We start from the raw sequence: 16,769 nt of genomic DNA on the forward strand, positions 1-16,769 counted from the left end.
TTTTTAGAAGCCAGTTGGCAAGTTTTTTAGGGTCATGCCTGTATGTGAGACAAACTACAGTTTAGCCAAGAATTAAGTCACAATTCCCCCCCCCCCCAAAAAAAAAAAAAAAAGGACCTGGGAGCAGAATCTCAGCTGGTGTAAACTGTCTGTACACCAGCTGAGAATCTGCCTCCCTCCAATGATTTAACCTCTGGTGTGTATGGGAATGTTATTCGAGGGACTTCAAGAAGTGTTAATCACATAACTTTTTACAGAATCCAGATCACTGAAGCCAAGCAGTCAGTATTTATCTTTAATGTTAATATGCTGAGGATAACAAAGACACTAGATGGTCCATTGATTGGTGGGATGTTTTGCAACATCACTTTCAGAAGCAAAGCTACATACTGTACTGTTTGTGAATGTGAATTCACTGTGCGCAGTTTAACGTAAATACAGGATCCCACACAGGAAACAGCACAGAGTGAAGGTTCCTACTGCCTCTTCCCTTTATGTATTATCCTCATTTAACTGGCTCATGCTGCTAGAATGTTTTGTAATAAGAGGCAGAAGCAAAAGCTTTTTGTGCTTGTATTTCTGTAAGGACACTTTCCAACAGGGATTCTGAATGAAGAGGTGGGGGATTAACATTTTCAGGAGACACCTGTGCTCTCAAGCTGTTGATTAATGATCACTTCCTTGATTTTAAGCTTTAATTTGGGAAGGTATTTGCAGTGAGTGTATTTACAGAAAGCTGCCTTACAGAGTGCTGCCTTATGGTGAGAGGCCTGTTATCTGAAGGTTCTTTTCTCACTTGAGCTCTGTCAGCTTTGATTAGCATCAGTGCAGCTTTTGAACATGTTTTGACTAGTTGAATTTTTATATGAAAGGAGCTGTTGTACAACATAGTAATTGTGAAATGAGGTAAACTAACATCAGTTAAGATGTTTTAGGGTAGATTTTTTTTTCTTGTGTTTTTGTTTTATTTTTAATAAATTAGTGTGGATCACAAAAAATAGATACAAGAAAGGAGGTGGAATCCTGGTATAGTGGAGCACTGTTAAACACACAGATGCTTTGTACAGTGGTCATATAAGGCATAGATTATTAAGCAGACATAATAAAATAAAAGCTGTTGCTTGCACAGGATCCTTTTTAACTTGACATCTATTGAATGTGGTGGAGTATTAGTGGATATGGTAATTTAACTTCCCTCAGAGGACACTTAAATAAAAGTTTAACCATTAAAACTGTGTTCTGAAAGTAGAAAGTTGTGTCTTGATTGCTAACCCAGTTTTGGTGTTTAGATACAATTAACTTGCAGTTCTAACAAAAATATTTTTAACAGGCAATATAACCAAGACATGATTATGTTTTAGCCCCTTTTCAAGTAGAACCTATTATATAGTATTATAATGTATTATTTATCTGTTTTATACTATTGAGTATGATATAGCAATAGAATATAGTGTTTTTACATTACAGAATAGTTTGGTAGACCTATTTTGTAATATTACCCATTTTAATTTTACTGTGCTACTGACCAGGAATTTGAAATACATAACTGAGAATCACTTGATTGCTGTTTGTTTTGACCAAACAGTGTAATGCAATTATACTGTTGAGAAAAATATTTGTAATAGAAACATTTAGCTGTTTCATGAAAAATAACTGTTTTTTGTTTGCTAGCTTAAAGTAAAATTGTTTGGATTGTGTAATATTATTGATTCTTATAAATAAAACAATTATTATGAATAGCACAGAATGTGTTAAACTTAGTGTTTTTAATATCCTGTACCCATCTCCATTTTTAAGGGTTATAAGCTTTTCATATTTTTTAGCATGATAGTGGTATATCAGTGAATCATTCTGAGTAGTCATAAATGTAACTTTCTAGCAGGATTAATATCTTGTATCCTAACTACAATACGGATTTTATTATCTAAAAAGTGTCTTATTGTTAGGTAATGCCAATTAGCATTATTTCTTTGATATTTATTCTAAGTGATTTATTAATACTATACAGGGGAAAAAAAACTTAGATAAAGAATGTTATTAAAGGTTGAAATGCCAAGCACTAAGAAGTCAGAAAATACCAAAATTAAGGTTGTCTACGCAACATGCTCCCCGCACCCCCAACCCCACCCTTTTTTCCTACCTCTTCGTCCTGGTCTACTGGTCTCCACCTCCCTAGTCCAACTCTTGTCCCATCTACGTTCAAATGAGGCAGCACCCCAGGTGTCACACTTCTTGGTGTGTCAGCCCAGCAGGGTGGCATTAGCAGCACAGGAAAGACAGGGTCCCTGCTCTCAACTCTTGTGCCTGGCCTCCGCTCAGCCTGCAGCACCTCAGAGCTACAAATGCAGAGAAAATCCTGTTCAGCCCTAGGCTGGAGTATGCTCAGTGCAGACAGAATTTTCAGGGAATTAAGCTGCAAAGCTCTAGTAAGTATCTGCTGAGCATGTGCAAACATTGATTTTTCTAATATTTATAACTTGGACAAATTGACAAGTTTTCACAGTTTGGGCAAAAGACACATCCGTGACACGAAGGTCATCCCTTGCCAAATTTCAAATCTCTACTCCAAAGCATGAAGACAGTAGAGATTCTCAAAGAAAAGTTTTCCAGAATTTTCTAACATGAGCATAACAATGTATTTTCCCCTAACTTTGTTCTTGGAAATGGCTGCCCTGAATTTATTGAAATTTTCCAGTAAATTCAGCTTGAGGCAGACATCTAGCTTAGAAAATTTCAGCCAAAAAGGTTAAAGTTCAGTTATTAAGTTCCAAGTACTTAAAAGCAGGGTCTTACAATGAGACGTGTCAGGCAACCATAGTAATAGGTGGTGATCCAACTCCCACTTATAATCTAAAATTGTATTTCTCACATGCAGCATCCTGCTCCTGGGCCACTCCTAAAGCCCCCCTTCACACCAGCTTTTTTGGAAAAGCACAAAATTTCCACCACTGCTCACTGGAGGGAGGACAGAAGCCTCCTGCATACTTGCTCCACCCATAAAACTCCTTTGCAAAAAGTCTAGATGATGTTTAAATGGGTGAATTTCTCTCATAATATACTTGTTGGTATCCCACATAATTGTATAAGAACATTTTTGTAAGATTATTTTGCCATATTTCTGTTGTAAAGTCTTTGTAATTTACTAAATTATCAGTGAATATATACTGGAGTCCAAATGTTGCAGAGATATCAAAAGCCAAAACTTGTTGGTGTTTATCAGAATATAAATGAAAGATCTCTCTGACTGCTTTCTAAGGTGCTGAATATTCTGGTCAGGGCAGTGATGGATGGAATGGCTGATCGCAATGGAGAGGTGGCAACAGGGCTGAAGGGGAAATTGCAGGAACTGTTTGGCAGAGTGACTTCAAGAATGACAGGTGATGTGGAAATCTGGAGACTGTATGCCAGACTCTATGGAAACGGACACAGTGATAACCCTGAAGATACTGAAAAGGTAACTGTTGAGGTGGTTTTTTGTTTTGTTTTTGTTTTCTAAAATATGAGTTTGTTATAGCAGAAGGCTATTATCCTCTAGTGGACCAGCTACTGTAGCAAGATACAGCACACACGCTATGCCACTGTTCCTGCATTTTGCTGCACGCATTCTGTCCTTTTGGGTTTTTTTCCTCCACATATATATTTTCTTTAGGGGGGAGGAAGATTTTTAAAGTTTCCATCGGTTTGTTTTTTTTAAAATATGCATAATTCTATCATTCTAAACTTGGACATTAATTTGCTTCAAAAGAAGAAATTTCCTATTACAGCATCTGTTGGTTACACTAGGTTCATATTTTGAAGGTTTTCTTTGCAACTCTACTGGCTAGAGATTTAATTTTAACTCAAAGCTTAGATTCTGGTGATAAGGCTGCAACCTCCAGAAAACAGTGGCTCACTGAGTCATCGTTAAGTAACCAAACTCAGTTCTGGGATCATAGTGTAGAAGCATATTTAGGGCTTGTCTACATTGCAGTAATTCAGGAACAGCTAATCCTGAAATACTCCATGTGGACACATTCCAGAATAAGAATGCCTTGCTTCTGTTTAGCTTAAAGTGGGTTTACTTCCTCCACTTAATTCTTAATCTGTTGAATTGTCAAGGCCTATGTACAGTTCTTTGTCCTAATAGAATATTAGCCTTTAATCCTCATGTTGTCCCCTTTCCCTCAGCCTCTCAGATCACAAATTGAGGCTAGAGTGATTGCATTTCCAAAATAACTGCTACACAACTGGAGCGCTTACTTTGTTGTTCATGCTGGATGGTGCTTTGCAGTTTGTATTAAGTTTCCAAAATTCACATACCCATGCAAACTCCCAAAATAGCTCTGGGTTATCAGATCTTCACTGAACCTGAAAACATAAAATGTCAGCATTCAGTGTGTGTTTTCTAATGGCACTCCTTGGCCAGGGCAGGAATGTCAGGCAGGAAGATTGCTCAATATTCTGTGATAAGTACACGATGCAGACTGTTGGGCTTGTGGTTCACACATCCATGGTGGTGTACTTCTAGTCACTTTGTCCTTCTTCATTCTGTTCTCTTCAAACTCTCCACTGTGGACTTGCATGCTTTAGCCCTCACTTCCTTTTCCTCTGACTTTGATTTGTCTGATTCTCCCTCTCTCCTTTACATTTTTTTCCTTTATAGATGAACAAGGAACATGATTCTACCCTTTTTGTATTCAGAAGCACAGAAGTTGCAATATCATGTAATGCATCCCTAAATCCTAATCAGACACAAAAAGTAACTCAGAGCTTGTCTACACTATAAATGTAGTCATGTCAGGGAGCCGAGTTACATCATGGTCTTCCCCTAACCAAGTTACAAATGTGGTTTCACTGTGTAGAGGAGACAGGACTTTAACTATGTGTCATAACCAGACTTGTTATTAAACATGGTTAAAATCTAGTCTACCGTGCAAATTGGAACCATATTTGTAAAAGTTAGGGTCCACTTTTGTCAGTTCCCTGACATGGCTGTATTTTAGTGTGGAGGGAGCATGAAAGAGAACTGAGAGACTAAAGTCTCTACATGCACAACTTTAATTAATTTACAGTATCAATTTATAAAACTTTTATTGTAGAAAATTTGAAAGGCCACTAGTAAGCATTTCATCTCCTCACTGCCAAGAAGGTTTTCCTGTGCCTATTGGGCATTAAATCAAATTAGCTGTCTATGGCAGTTTTTCAAAACCCGTATAGTGTGAAAGAAGCAAAGAACTTCACTAGAATATAAAATAATGTTTGCAGTTTTTATAGCATCATAGATTATAAAGATGGGAAAAGGCCTATTAGATCATTTTGTCCCTCTCCCTGCAAATGCACATCTGTCCCCTTTGAACACAACACTAGAAAATGTTCTAGTTGAGGTTTAAAAGACTCAAGCAATGATGCTGCCAACAGTTCCCTTGGGAGAATACTCCACAGCCTCATACATCTGGCTGCTGTTAAGATTTTCCTGGTTTTCATACTAAATTTTTCCTTTCCTAATTTTCTGTCTCTGTTCTGGTGCTGGCTGGTGTCCAAAATAGTTGCTGAGGCGGCAGGTAATAATCCACCACACTCTCCTTCATGTTAATCAGTGTTTCAAAGTGAAATATAGAGACACTGGTAAGGAAGCATATTTTGGGGGAAGAACATGGTTGATGGGGAAGTGGGAAGTAAAAGGTGCCAGTCCTGTACTTTCAGAATGAAAAACTGGGACACCTTTTATAGGAAATGGTGGTATGGGAGAAAATATTTATCCCTGTCACGCATTCATTGTTCTCTCCTATTCCCAACCTCCACCCTTCTGATCTAGCTTTCAACTCAGCAAGTACACACTCTCTCACACACACACCAATCTATTCACAACCTCCTTCACCAATTCATTCAGTTTTCTCCTCTGCTTAACCCAGTGCATCCCTCTCTCACTTCAGAACCTTCTCAAGCCTTCACAATTCCTTCCAATCCAACACCAACTCACACTTGTCCACAAGGCCAAGAAGCCTTCCCATTTCCAATTAAAGTCTCCATGGCTCAGTACCCTCTCTCTCCAAAGTCATCCAGGCTCAGAAAATACACACACACGTGAACAACCCTCCAGCCTCAGATCTTCTTCCCTTCCTGCCTGACACCCACGTACTCAACTCCTATTTGTTGGATCTGGAAAATGAGATTGCAGCAAGGAAGCATTTGCAGGCAGCCCTATATGCTGTCTCTCAGGGACTAGCCCCACAGAAATCTGCATTCCCCATTGTGTGCCTCCTCTATCTACTACCTGCACTGGTACTGCAGGGCCAAAATTCCCTGATGACAGCCAGATGTATTGGGTCCTTCAGAGACTGGTAAGTTCTAGCTCCATCAGAGGCCCCCAGTGGCAGCAGGCAGTACAGCAGGTGGGGCTTGTTCCCGTTGGCATCTGATGACCAATCTTTGCTGCATTGCTTCTAATATCCATAGAATCATAGAAATGTAGGGCTGGAAGGAATCTTGAGAAGTCATCAAGTCCAGCCTCTTGGCGCTATGGCAGGACCAAGTACACCTAGACCATCCCTGACAGGTGATTGTCCAACTTGTTTTTAAAAGCTTCTAATGATGGAATTTTATATATGACTTTAGATTTTTCCTCTCTCTTCTGTTTAGACTCTTCAGATGGTAGTACAGATGCCCCTCTTAGTCCATCATTTAATCAAGTGATAGAACTTTAGCATCTTCAGTTTTTTCACACAATGTGTTTAATTTTTGTTTTAGTAACTCTCCAGCCCCTGTGGGAAGGAAAAAATAGTAAGCAATTGTTAATTTTCTCCTTTTTAAATTTCTCCCACTCACTGACGTGTATGTTTTTTAGATTATTTTTCACCAGATGTATGAGTCTCTGCATTGACAAAATGCATCTCATTTTGTTTTTTTCTTTTTTCAGTGTATCTAATCTCTCTACATCCCTTGGTATTATTTCTCTTTCCTAATTTGTGTTCATAGCTTCCTTCCAGTCTGTCATCTGCAAATTTCATTAATGTGCTGTTTATTCCTGTGATACATGAAGGGCAGGGGAGTAGCTCCCTTTGATGAACACCTAGCCTGTGGACTTTCTTTTACCTGTGGGCTTGTTAACCCTTCACAGGTAAAGCAAGCAGAGAACAGGCCAAGAGGGATTTTACAGCTAGCTGGCTGGCTGGGTGTCCATAGTTCCCTTTGATGGATACCCAGCTAGCCAGTTAGCTATAAAATCCCTCTTGGTCTGTTCTCTTCTTGTTAACCCTTTACAGGGGTTTTACAGCTAACTGGCTAGCTGGGTGTCCATCAAAGGGAGCGACTCCTCCCAACACACACACACATACACATTTCATGTCTCACAATTCCCTTTTCCAGATAGTGAAGATGTTGAATACGACTAGATTCTTTTAGTACAGCACTGGATTCCTATTCCCCAACTTATGTTCCCATTTGTCTGCCAAGAAATGGTCTTCATAAACTCATAGTAATCAGTGCTTATGGTTCTGTTATAACTTAGATATTTTCTTTCCCTTTATTTGTTCTATTATTATACTAAGAACAGAAATTGTATTGAAAGGGTGATGTGGCAAATTGCTGGCACTATTATGATGGGTCTCGCGCTTTGTCTTCTTTGGGGGGGCTTCAGGGTGCCATTTCTTGCCCCTAAATTGGAATATTAATTGCCCCACTAGTGTCCTAGAGGAGGGGAGTGGAGAGGGAGGGAGCTAGGCCCGCCCTCTATTCCATGTCCCAGCCCAGGGGCCCTGAGGATAGTGGTGAACCACTTGAACTGATGGTTCCTTCCCCTGGGCTACTTCCCTTTCCTGCCCTCCCTCTGTACAAGCCAGGTGCCCCTTACCTAGGGTCTAGGACTTCTTAGCCCACCGCAGCACTTCTCCAAACTCTCCTCTGCTCCAACACCAATCCTTTCTGCTCCTACTCCCACACTGTCTGATTGAAGCATGGGTTTTTATTAAATGACTGACTGCAGTTGCTCTAATTGGCGTCAGGTGCTCTAGTTAATCTATAGCAAACTTTCTTCCCCTTACAGGGAATAAGGTGCCCTTCTAACCCTCTCCTGCTGCCCCCTGGCCATGCTGTATCACAGTGGTTATTGCCAGAATCACTCTTCGTTCTTTTATACATTTGTTTAATAACCTGGTATCACATTTGTTTTTCATTATAAGTTTCCTGCTTATGAAAATTCTTCCTTGATTACTGTTTACATTCATTTTCTATACTTCTGTTTGGTTTTGAGAATAAATGCAGTATCAAAGCAATAACTCAGTCTGAGAAAAATAATACTGGTAATATTTTTGGAAAAAAGCCATGTAGTATTTAACTATATGTTCCTTAGGTTCAGAACTGCTGTTCAAAATATTAAATATAAGTGTTTTTCCTTTTGGATATGCTTTTAATTATTTTGACCTGGCAAACATGGGTCACGTCCATCAGTCTAGACAAATTTTTAAAAAATAAAAATGGTCTTCAGACACACGTTATTTTATGTGCCTGACATCCATGAGAGGCAAGATCAGTGAACATCTGTGTTACAGCTGGCGCTAATGGTTGCAGAGAAGGGAACCCTTCCAACACTCAGAAAATCTATCAATTTTTTGGGAGGAGTGTTTAATATGTGCATAAAGCTAAACTGGAATTCTTTTATAATTTTGCATTAATTGATTATTTTGCAGTCACTGCAGTATCTCACCAAGGCACATAAATGTGAAATGCAATCAGCAGATTGGGAGAAAGATATTTCGTCTTTTAAAGAATTGGTGAAAGGAGCCATAGAGCTTGCCCATGGTATGTTCACCCTCAAACATTACATTTTATATTATTCATAAAGAAGAGAGAGAGTACTTAAGAAACTCACTAACAAAATATGTTCTTACTTATCCTCAGATATTGGAACTGATATGGCACCTAATATTTGGGATATAATCTTCTTATTGCATGTGAAAAGTTTAGTCTGGGTGCAGTGAGTTAGAGTTCCTGAATACAAGATGAGGCAGCATTTAAAAGGCGTGTGAGCCAGCAAACACTGTGAGCAGCACACAGTAGAGATCCCTGGAAGTTCCTTAGAAAATATGAGAGAAAATTATTCCTGTCTCAACCGTGAAAAGGGAGAGCACATTGGGGGAGAAATATTGTAGTGGTACTCTTCAAAGCCTCCCACAAAATAAACTCAGCTGACTTGAGATACAAATTGAGGGGCAATTCTTGGTAGATTGTGTAGCTCTGGACTCTGACAGATTCTTTGCTCTTGGCTCCCTCTCAGTGAGATTCAGATAGATATACCACCTATGATCTCTGTGCTCCTTGGCTTCCCTTCATTGGGGCTCAGATGTTCTTCTAGAGACCTTGGTCTTAATTAAGGAGAAAAGGGACGAAATAAGTGGTAGTTCTCTGCCAAGCCCACCCACCCACAATGCCAAAATGAGATGCTGCTCAGAGTAGATTGTTCAAATCTTAATAATATACTTCCTTTTCTTACTTCATGGCTGAAAGAGTAAAAGATGTTAATGGTGAAATTTAAAGGACCAGTCTACTTGAAGGAAATTAGCACCAGTGTAACTACACTGAGGTATAGTGTAGTATAGTAGACACTGGTGCAAACTCCTAATATAGTTTCTCTGCACGTGTGTAAAGTAGGGCTTAGACAACTTCATCCAGCAACAAACAGCAGTTGAGATCACTGGAAGAAACCAAGAATGCAAAATTAGGCTGAGCCACAAAAAAAGAACCCTTCTCACCAACTACTCCTTGACACAATGGATAAGCCAGTAGTGGAGAACAAGAAAGTAATAAAAGATTTGGCAATTAGAGTAATAAGAATAGCACAGGACAAACATCTGTTAAGGAGGATTAGCTTGTTGTGCGGAAGCTAAATTATTTCTTCATGTGATTCTTCAACACTTGAGGATGTTGGGCAGATGCCTGCTCTATATTTACTCTCTCTCTTTTTTGAGTGATGGTCCCTGTTATATCCACTAAGGTTATACATAGGGCCCTACCAAATTCACAGCCATGAAAAACATGTCACGGACCATGAAATCTGGTCTTTTGTGTACTTTTACCCTGTACTATACAGATTTCACAAGGGAGCCCAGCATTTCTCAAACTGGGGGTCCTGACCCAAAAGAGGGGTGGGAGGTGGTGGTATCGCCACCCTTACTTCTGCATTGGCTTCAGAGCTGGTGTCCAGAGAGTGGTGGCTGCTGCCAGGTGCCAAGCTCTGAAGATTGCACGCTGCCAGTAACAACGCAGAAGAAAGGGTGGAAATAGCATACCATGCCACCCTTTCTTCTGTGATGCTGCCTTCAGAGTTGGATCACAACTCTTACAGTTATAACACAATGAAATTTCAGATTTAAATATCTGAAATCATGAAATTTACAATTTTTTTAAATACTACGACCATTAAATTGACCAAAATGGACCATGAGTTTAGTAGAGGTCTTGTTATACGCATGTGGCATGCATCTGGAGCAGAAGATTTTGAAAATAGTAGTGTCTGTTGGTCCGCACACATGCCCTTGCTCCACCTCATGGTTTCATCCAAGGCAATAAAGGACGGAGCTGACCAATGGCACCCTCAATTCTTTCTCACCGCTGCATGGTCTGAGTTGGAGTCTCTACTGTTCTTTCCTGACTTGTGACACATTTTCTAAAAATACAGAAACAAGACTGTTTTTACCCTTGTATATAGTTGGTATTTTTGTTGTTTTGGTAGTAGCTTTTAGTGTTGTTGTAGTAGCAGTTTTTTGGAATTAAGGACTTTGGATGCCATTTTGTTGGTCTCCCACTTCATTCCTTCCCCCACCCCAGGACGCATACCCAAGTATTGGATTATGTCAAAGACACCAGGGTCAAGATCTGCACCTGCTGTCTTTGCTTGTTCTCAATCCGTGGTGACAATCACCAACGCTACCTTTTCTGTTTCGGGGAAGTCCCACATCACATCGAGGTGCAGTTTCTGTTTCTCCTTCCCAAGCCATACCCAGGAAGGCTGGGCCCTCTACCTCAAGAAGCATCTCATGGAGGTCACCATCAGGCTACAGTCAGATCCAGGCTGAGGAACCTGCCCTGTACATTGGCCTGAGAAATCGAAGAGAATGCTTTCTACCGTGGCGCTCCAGCCTAGTTCCACTGGTACTAGTGCTATGGACCCCATGCTGGGGCCTAGTCGTGATGCAAGAAAGCCTTTGCATAAGCATGACAGTAAGTCTTCCTTAAGGCCCAAGAAGGGCACTGCATCCTCTACAAGTTTCAGACATGGAAAAGCAGCATGTTCCACAGCTCACAAACACGACACGAAGTTGCACAAAACACTGGATCCGCTGTACCCCTTCCACTTATGCCTTCCGGATCAGTGCCACCAAAGTTGAGGGAACCTTCAGTTCCAAGACAGTCCTATGTTCTGGCGTTGGTTCTGACTACAGAGCATGTGCCACTGACAATGGAGAGACTCAAGTCGGCACCTGGACCTCATGAACTCTTTGCCTTGGAAGAGATGAGGTCTCCACATCTCCCAGTCCACTCACCCCCTAAGAGAATCCACCTCTCCTGCTTTGGACTTACCCTTTTTGGGTTGTGTTCCTGACCACTCCCCTACAACTTACACGGTTCCGATGGCACTGCCATTTGATTAAGGTTCTGACTTCTTGGCATCGGAGGACTCAGACAGAATGCAAAATCTATGTCTCCTGTACCGTCGTGATGACTGTCGAAAGTTTCTGCCATCTCAGTGATAATACACTCTCTTTCCTCAACACAGGAGTCTTTGGTATCCTGCTACATGGGACCCTCTGCAGCAACCGCCAGATCTGCCTTGTTGGCATACTGGGTGTCTTGGCCCCAGTAGCCGCCTTTGGAGCCTTCCCAATCCACCTGAGAGGAGTCCCTCATCTGATACCAGAGAAATTTCTCAGACTCCATTTTGTATCCCTGGCTTTCATTTTAAATAAACATGAGTCACTTTGCCATTACAAGCTGTAGGTCATAGAGCACAAAAGTAGAATTGGCGGGAAAACCAAAGTAGGGGAAAGGTCAGCAAATTATAACTCTGAAGAAAACAACATTTGCAGACTAAAAATAGAACTGTCCGTTTGGAATGTTAGCATGCGTCCAAGAAAGATCTGACCAATATTAGCAGAAGTGTCTAGAAAGTTCTGATAGTATAAAAGTCCATGTGTCAGTGGGCAGAAGCTGGAGGGGGTCAGGAACTGACAGTAAAGAAGAATCTGCAGCAGAAAGCAGCACTAGAGGGAGCCCTGTCCTGTCACTGGAATGTAGAGACATAGGCCTGGTCTACACTACGTGTTTAAATCGATGTAAAGAGCGTTAAATCGATTTAACGCTATACCCGTCCACACTACACCACCCTTTATATCAATATAAAGGGCTCTTTAAATCGATGTTCTCGTAACTCCACCCCGATGAGAGGAGAGCGCTAAATTCCGATATACATATGATTACACGGTTACTCGGACAGAAATCGAGATGCGCCTCTGGCGTACCGTCAAAGTGCACCACGACCGCCTCGACAGCAACGAACGCGAATGCAGCGGCAGTAAACAGAAAAGCCCCGCGAACTTTGATTACATTTCCTGTGCCCAGCCTGGAGTCTCGACAGCACTGGGTGGCGACGCAAAGTCTCAAACCAAAAGAGCTCCAGCATGGACGCGTCACGCGAAGAACTAGATCGATCGCTGATGGGGACGACAAATCTGTGTATTCAAACTCCGTTACAAAACGAAATGCCAAAGTTGCAAAAAAAATCCCGGATACACAGCGCTGCACGACAAGTGTACACGGCAAGCCAGAGACTCAAAGACCTCATCGAGGAGGGGTACTGAGGACACCAGCTATCCCATCAGTCCAGCAAGCAGTCCTCTGAAAAGTAGTGGCATCTTGGCTGAGCTCCCAATGCTGTAGGCTTCAACACAGCGTCTGCCGGGTTCAGGAATACTCCTCAGTTTCCACCCAACACGACACCGACGTGAAAGAAAAGGGAAAGAAAATCATTCTTCGACTCTTCAGTGTCACCTAGTGTACTGAATGCAGCCAGGTAGACGCAACCCATCGGGACAGCATGAAGGAGCATATCCAGCCCTCCCCCCTCCCGGTGTAGACGTACCAGATGACTGATACCGTGTGCCATCAGCCCAGAGGCTCCTGCTGCCTCAGTAAGCTGCCGGGCGCATGGTAAAAATCGGAAGACTCCCAGTTACTTCCCAAGCGATGGTACATGAACGGCTGGAAACAGTCTCAACATAGCAACTGCGGCTGAGCTTCATCAGCCACTCCTCCGGAAACGAAAGATCCCCGTACTGCCATGAACTGCTCATAGCCCAGGAGGTCGCTCCTCCCCATGCTTACTCACTAACAAGTCCTGTCTATCCGCATTCCTTATAACTTCATGACACCAAAGGCAAGGGGGGGGCACACTGCCACGGCAGCCCAGCAAGGTCTGGGGAGGAGGAAAGCACGGTGGTTGTGCAGGGTGCACACCCCGTGAAATACCGAACGAGACAAGCTGTCGCTCGATTAACAACCGTCCTCTAAATACCTATGCCCCTATATACTCAGCATTGACCTGACCTATCATATTTACGAAAACATCAAGGGAGGCGATTTGACTCATCCCCAATTGAGTCAAAGTCCAATTACTTGCTAGCATCATCTGCGCGTTGCTGCCCCCCCCCCCACGGCGCCTACGCAGCTTCATTGCCCTTGCATGAAGACAGAAGGTAGATACCAGCGCAGGGCCAGCTACAATCGATACAGCTGAACAGGAGACAAGAGGCAGGAGAAGACATATAAGCCGGTCATCCCGTCATGTACCAGCTTCCCTCCTCGGTCAGTAAGACTGGTACACCGAACGTACCACGTGCTAGAGAGGCCAATACTACTGTCATGCAGTATCATAGACGCAAATAGCTATCAGCGCCAACGCTCGCTGTTGACAAGCGCAGCGCGCAGTAGTCGCTCATCCCATGCCGACGCAAGCCAGTACACAGACGCTGCGAGGAGATAACAAAAAAACAGGCTGAGAGCAAGGCCCATATCGCATAACGCGTGAGACAAGCGTGTCTGCCGGAGCTATATCCCAGGAGAGGAGAGCGCACAAAGCCAGCATTGTCAGCTGATGTTTCCGGTAGATAGAGGCGAAGAAACTCATGAACATTTACCACAACCTACCCGCCGTAAAAAGAAACAACCCAGAATTACAGAGACAGTAGGGAGGACTCGAGCCGGACACGTGGCGGATTAGCGACGCAATAACCTGCCCACACAAAACAGGGCGTCAGCACAAATCGACGTGACAACTCGACCATGAGCAAGACGCACAACGCCGAATTACTGTGCCTAGTGTGGCCGCATGAAATCGAATTTATAATATCAGTTTTATAAAACCGATTTTAGCTAATTCAATATTATCTCGTAGTGTAGACGTGGCCATAGACTGGGACGCATAGGGAGGAAAGAAGAGAATGGTAACAAAGAAGCAAGTGAGAAGGCAGCAGCCTCCGCAGCGGGAGTCCTGTGACTGGAGCAAAGTTATCAGACAGAATAGGCTTGTCAGTTAAAGTTATAGTCATACTGTAGGATGGCCCAGTGTTAGCGTGTACTTGGGGGTGGGGTAGCAGGGGGTAATAAAGATGTGTGTGTTGATTGTGGAGAGAATGTTTATATGTATGACCTAAAAAACTGTTCTCGGTTGCTGTCAGGAGCCTATAGCAGACTGTCCATCTGAAGCAGGGCGCAGCCACTTAGGATAATTTCAAACTGCAAGGCAATATGGTTTAGGGTGCTCTTTCACTTTTTATAAAAGATTTGTGTTTTTATCACATTAATATTATTACTGTGTATGGGATTGTTTGCACCAATTAAAAGGTGCCTTGCTGTGGAAAAGAATACTACTTGTGGCTGTCAGTCATTTATCAGAAGGCTGTGTCCGTGTCCTCCAGGTATTTCCTTAGCCACCCTGGAGACCTATATCTTAGGAGAACAGATTGGTGATAGGTGAGCTATTTTGGGGGCACCTTAAATCTGTTTTTGGCAAGCCAGCCAGGAGGAACTTAAGGAAAGAAGACGATTGACGCAAGACAATAGCGGTTATTTTGTGGTCAGGACCGCTAAATTATCCCGAGTGGTCATGACAACCAAGAAATAGTGGTCCTGTGAGCATTTTGTCTTGTACATTCAGTAGCTAGATTCGTCTTTGTCCATGATTTACGGTATAGGATTACAGACCAGTGGGTCTGAAAGATGAAGGATCATAGACATAATCCCACAAGCAGGAAGGTAGAAACTAGGGTCGCAATCTGTTCCTGTCTATGTCCCTGTCATAGGGAACCTAGGACTCCAGTATTATTACCTTGCTGTGTGTGTCTAATAACATATAAATGGCAGCGAAGAAAGGAGAATCAAGTACTGTTAAGGGTATGCTATTAGGAAAAGGGAGAATTTTGTTTTAACATATGGGAACGGTCCTTGGAAGCCTGGCGTTTTTATTGGACCTAGTGCATATGAGCAGTTATGTAGGCAATGGGAGCTCCAAAGAAAAAGGCTGCTTTACAAGGTTTATAAATGGTAGCAAGGGTTTTAGAAACAAAAGTACAGGAGTTAGTTGAGGAAAAGGGGAAAGACAAGAAACTGACTAACTTAAAAGCAGAAGTTGATATTCTGAGAACAAAGGCTGACACTTCAAGACGCGTTGGCAACCTTTCAGAAGTGGTGTGCCGAGTCTTAATTTATTCACTCTGATTTAAGGTTTCACATGCCAGTAATACATTTTAACGTTTTTAGAAGGTCTCTTTCTATAAGTCTATAATATATAACTAAACTATTGTTGTACATAAAGTTAAATAAGGTTTTTAAAATGTTTAAGAAGCTTCATTTAAAATTAAATTAAAATGCAGAGCCCCCCAGACCGGTGGCCAGGACTGGGGCAGTGTGATTGCTACTGAAAATCAGCTTGTGTGCTGCCTTCAGCACGCATGCCATAGGTTGCCTACCGCTGCTTTCAGCGATACTACTTTAATGTAGGAAGCTCATGCTGCACCCATACAGAAGGAATTAGCTGATTCAAAGGTAGAGGCTGAAATTCTGAGTGCCACTGTGCTGGTGGTGTGTCAGAGGGGTAGCTGCATTAGTCTGGATCTGTAAAAAGTGACAGAGTCCTGTGGCACCTTATAGACTAACAGAAGTATTGGAGCATAAGCTTTTGTGCGTGAATACCTACTTCAATACTTCTGTTAGTCTATAAGGTGCCACAGGACTCTTCATCACTTTTTGTGCTGGTATAGTCTACCCAGATGGATATGTTGCAGAAGGAATTGAATAGTTAAGGAATACACAAGTTACAGGTCTCAGAAAAGCTGGGAGATTCCCTAGATCAGAATCAGCAGCTCCAGCAGCAACTGGATTATTGTTTTAGGGAGAAGGCTCAGCCTGAGTCTGAGAATTCCACAGTGCAGGTGAATACTTTAAAGGATGTCCTGCAGATTGAAAAGCTGTAGCACACTTATGATAAGCAATGGCAGAAAATTAAGATATTAAAGGAGCAAGATTGTTGCTTCAGGGAAAAGCATGCTGCCACACAGGCAGCATTAGCTGTAGTTCTGGGTTCTCAGGACCAGCAGACCATGACTGACCATGCACATTGCCAGAAGAAGATGGCTTGCTTGCAGAGGGAGATGCAGGCTTTGCAGGTGGTTAATAGTGTGGCTTAGGAAAGTGGTCCTGCGATGATCATTGAGAAAGCTGTGCTCATAAGTTTGAAGGAAAGG

At 42.2% G+C, this 16,769-nt stretch overlaps 2 protein-coding genes across 2 annotated transcripts in view; both read left to right on the plus strand.

The window, feature by feature from the left end:
* LOC116825011 (uncharacterized) overlaps nt 1-6,683 on the plus strand; it is a 9,590-nt gene extending 2,907 nt beyond the window's left edge. Inside the window, exons 4-7 of the mRNA XM_075063483.1 lie at nt 1,130-1,181; nt 3,257-3,454; nt 4,643-4,703; nt 6,619-6,683. Of these exons, the coding sequence (XP_074919584.1) occupies nt 1,130-1,181; nt 3,257-3,454; nt 4,643-4,703; nt 6,619-6,683 (376 nt within the window). The remainder of the gene's footprint in view (nt 1-1,129; nt 1,182-3,256; nt 3,455-4,642; nt 4,704-6,618) is intronic.
* TTC27 (tetratricopeptide repeat domain 27) overlaps nt 1-16,769 on the plus strand; it is a 231,511-nt gene that overhangs the window by 204,343 nt on the left and 10,399 nt on the right. The window contains exon 18 of the mRNA XM_075064235.1: nt 8,664-8,775. Coding sequence (XP_074920336.1) covers nt 8,664-8,775 — 112 coding nt within the window. The remainder of the gene's footprint in view (nt 1-8,663; nt 8,776-16,769) is intronic.

Source organism: Chelonoidis abingdonii, chromosome 3, assembly GCF_003597395.2.
Source record: "Chelonoidis abingdonii isolate Lonesome George chromosome 3, CheloAbing_2.0, whole genome shotgun sequence".
Classification (NCBI taxonomy): domain Eukaryota; kingdom Metazoa; phylum Chordata; order Testudines; family Testudinidae; genus Chelonoidis; species Chelonoidis abingdonii.